A 3,746-nucleotide genomic window follows, 5' to 3' on the forward strand; every position below is an offset into this window, starting at 1 on the left:
CCAACCCCATACCAGTTTGTGAACTAAACGCCCCCTAATTAGTCTCTCTTTCATTGGGTAATTAAACCCTTTTATTAAAATCACAATTTTACTACTTTAAATAAAATTCCAGCAATAATACTTTGTTAAAAACTCCTTAAAAAACTCATCAAATCATATCTTTATACTTAGTTACTAATCAGAATTAATGGGTATTCAAAACCCCCAAATCAATTTATGAAAGAACCCTAAAAATCCCATCTTTAATATTTCAAAAACCCAAACTTTATAAAGTATGAAATATGAATAATGAAACCAAACCAACAATCTGAAATTTTAATTTATAACCATCAAAATAAAAACTAATTAAACAATTTTCAATAATAAAAATCCAAAACCAATACTAATATATATAATTATACAAATTAAAGAAATAAAACCAAAATAGGAAGAGAGATGAGAAAGAGGTGATGAACGGATGGTGGAGGTGATGGACAGCCAGCAGACGGCGGCTGGCTGACGGTAGGTGGGCTGCTGGGCGGCGCCGATTTCCGGCTGGTGGAAGAGAAGCAGCAGCAATAGACTCGCGCATGAACAAGGTCGATGTGTCGCATTATGGAAGATAAAGGGGAAAGAAAGGAGGGCAGTGGCGGAGCCAGGATTTTCAACTTGGGGGACAAAATGCTTAACTTACGAAAAGCTTAACAAAAAAAAAAAACAAAAAAAAAAACTCACACACAAATTGGTTAATACTTAATATTAAAATTTCAAAATAAAAATATATACTTAGTCATACAATTCAAAATGATGAAAAAAAATTACATAAACATTACATTAAAATTACAAGTTCATTCTTCGAGTCTTCATACTTTGAAATCGATCAATAATCTTTTCGTCGGAAACTCGTAAGAAGACATCCTTCTCAATAAAAGTGACCAAACAATCATTCATAAGTTGATCACCCATGCTATTTCGCAACTTGTTTTTGACACATGTCATTGCAGAAAACACTCTTTCAACACTTGCCGTGGCAACGGGAAGAATCAACATCAACTTGATAAGCAAATGAATAAGAGGAAAAGTCTTATGCTTATTGGTTTTAACAAGCATCATAGAAAGAGAATTAAGGTCATTTAAACCTTGAAATCTTTCATCATTTAGCATATTCTCCATGAATACATCAAGTTGATATTCAAGAGCCATCAAATCAAAGCTTGAAAATTCTTCGGGATAAAAAGAGGCAAGTTTAAGTACCTTATCTTTATCAAAGGATGAGAAGTTATCTTTAGGACTTAAACAAGCCATACATAATAGTAACTCCATATTCCTCTCATTAAATCGTTCATCAAGTTCTTGAAGATGCAAATCAATTAGTCTTAAGAAAATTCCAACCCGAAAATGATGTTCATTTGTTGCTTCTTCAACAAAACGTCTTGATCTTCCATGAGGAACATAAAGAGAATCCATAGTGGGAATAACAACACCATGTTTAGTGCAAAATGAAGTTACCTTGTTTAAGAGAGTATCCCATCCTCGCTCCCTCATTTTTTGCAACACCGTTTTTGTATAAGTGACAAGTTCCATGGCATTTACAATATCTTGCTCCTTTCTTTGCAAAGCAACACACAAATCATTAGTGTATCCAAAAATAGTCAACATCAAGTGAGCAACAAAAATAAAGTCAAATGACTCTAATTGTCCTAAAACAATTTGAGCTTTGAACTTATCTTCCGATGCACCATGCTTCCCAATTTGTACAAGCACCTTAATAATTGTAGGAAATAAGAGGATGACATTTAAAAGTGACTTGTAATGAGAACTCCAACGAGTATCCCCGGGCCTACTCAAACCAAGTTCTTGATTTAAACCCGATCCACTCACAATATCCCCAACATCCAAGGCTCGAGCAACTTCTTGAGCTTGATCTTGACGAATCATTTCTCTTCTCTTGCAAGAAACTCCAACCACATTCAACAAATTTCCAAGTATCTCGAAAAGCCAACCACAACTATCATTCTTTTTAGCAACGGCAACTAATGTTAGTTGAAGTTGATGAGCAAAACAATGTATATAGTAGGCACTTGGAGTATCATTCATAATCAAAGTCTTAAGGCCATTTATTTCACCCTTCATGTTGCTAGCTCCATCATACCCTTGCCCTCTTATCATAGATGGGCTCAATGAATGTTCAACAAGTAAAGACATGATTGCATCTTTAAGAGTTAAAGCGGTAGTATTAGCAACATGAACAATGCCTAAAAATCGCTCCATTACCTTTCCACTATCTCTATCAACAAAACGCAAAACAAGAGCTAGTTGTTCTTTTTGGGACACATCACTTGACTCATCGGCCAATATAGCAAAATAATCATCACCAACTTCTTCTATTATGCACCTAGTTGTTTCTTTGGCACAACAATTAATAATGTCCTTTTGAATAGGAGGGGAAGTCATTTGACAATTTTTAGGTGCATTTTCAAGAGTATGTATCCTTACTTCCTCAACCTTTTCTCCTAACCACTTCAAAAGCTCAAGGAAATTACCCCTATTATATGACTCCCCACTTTCATCATGTCCACGAAATGCCAAACCTTGCCCCAAAAGAAATCTTAAACAAGATAAAGATGCTTTCAAGCGGATAAAATATTCACTTTTAATCACATCACTTGCATTGTCAATCACATTCAAGATTGATTTCTTTTTTTCATCTCTTAAATTCACATATTTCTCATAAGCAAGATTATGAGCACTTTTAATTCCACCAACATGCTTCTCAAATCTTTTCGGTTTATTCCATGCCCTAAACCCTCCATCAACAAATGCATCACCCCCCGGTTTAATACCAACTTCATTCTTGAACAAGTAACATACAAAACAAAATGCAGCATCTTTTTCAATACTATATTCAAGCCAATCCCATTTGTTGAACCAATGAACACTAAAGCGACGCAAACCAGACACTTGTCTTGTAGGGAAGTCATGAGTTTTTTGGTTGGCAAGGTTTTTTAAGAATATAACCCCTCCTAACAGCATTTCGTTCATTTGCGGGGTAATCCATAATGTTTATTCTTTTTCCCGGATCATGAGGAAGAAGTTCAACATCATACACAGAATCTTCCTTTAATGGTACATTACTATTACTTGAACCACCCATTTCCATACTATTTTCTTGACTTTGAGGGGAGCTAAATGAAGGTGAGTTATTGGACTCAGTTTCATTGGACTCATTTTCATTGAGTCTTGTTCTTTTAAACAAGAATTGTCGAAGATCGGGTTGTTTAGTTGTCTTGGATTTGTTTGAACTTGGTGAATCTTTTGATATATCCTAGTTAAATCGAAAATTATATATCAATTTCCACAAGACCACAATCCACATCATTACATAATAACAAAACCTAAGATTTTAAATTTCTAATTCAACTACACATTTCAATAATTTACAATAATTAATAATTTAAATTCACATTTCACAAAAACAACCAAACACTCAAACAGGGGAAACATTCAAACAATCAAACAAATATAAATCAATAATCATTTATCAATTCAATAATCAATACCCACAAGGCCACAAATGACAAATTCACAATAAAAATATAAATTATAAAACAATTAAACATTTAAACAAGTAATGAAATTCACTTAATTCAGATTTACATAATTACATAATCAATTAATCATACCTCCATTGAAATTCACAGTAAATCTATAAATGCGAATTGCGAAGTTGCCGACTTGCGAACTGCTGCTGCAAACACTTTACACTT

The 3,746-nt window shown here is 33.8% G+C and overlaps 1 protein-coding gene across 1 annotated transcript; it reads right to left on the bottom strand.

Moving 5' to 3' along the window:
- Positions 1-819: 819 nt before the first annotated feature.
- On the bottom strand, positions 820-3,012 carry LOC110684703 (zinc finger MYM-type protein 1-like). The gene has a single exon (XM_021861141.1). It carries the CDS (start codon positions 3,010-3,012, stop codon positions 820-822), a length of 2,193 nt encoding a protein of 730 aa, XP_021716833.1.
- Positions 3,013-3,746: the final 734 nt, after the last annotated feature.

This window comes from Chenopodium quinoa, unplaced genomic scaffold, assembly GCF_001683475.1.
Source record: "Chenopodium quinoa cultivar QQ74 unplaced genomic scaffold, ASM168347v1, whole genome shotgun sequence".
Classification (NCBI taxonomy): domain Eukaryota; kingdom Viridiplantae; phylum Streptophyta; class Magnoliopsida; order Caryophyllales; family Amaranthaceae; genus Chenopodium; species Chenopodium quinoa.

Coding starts and splice junctions, on each gene's coding strand:
- LOC110684703 (XM_021861141.1), bottom strand. CDS start 3,012: ATGCTGTTAGGAGGGGTTATATTCTTAAAAAACCTTGCCAACCAAAAA.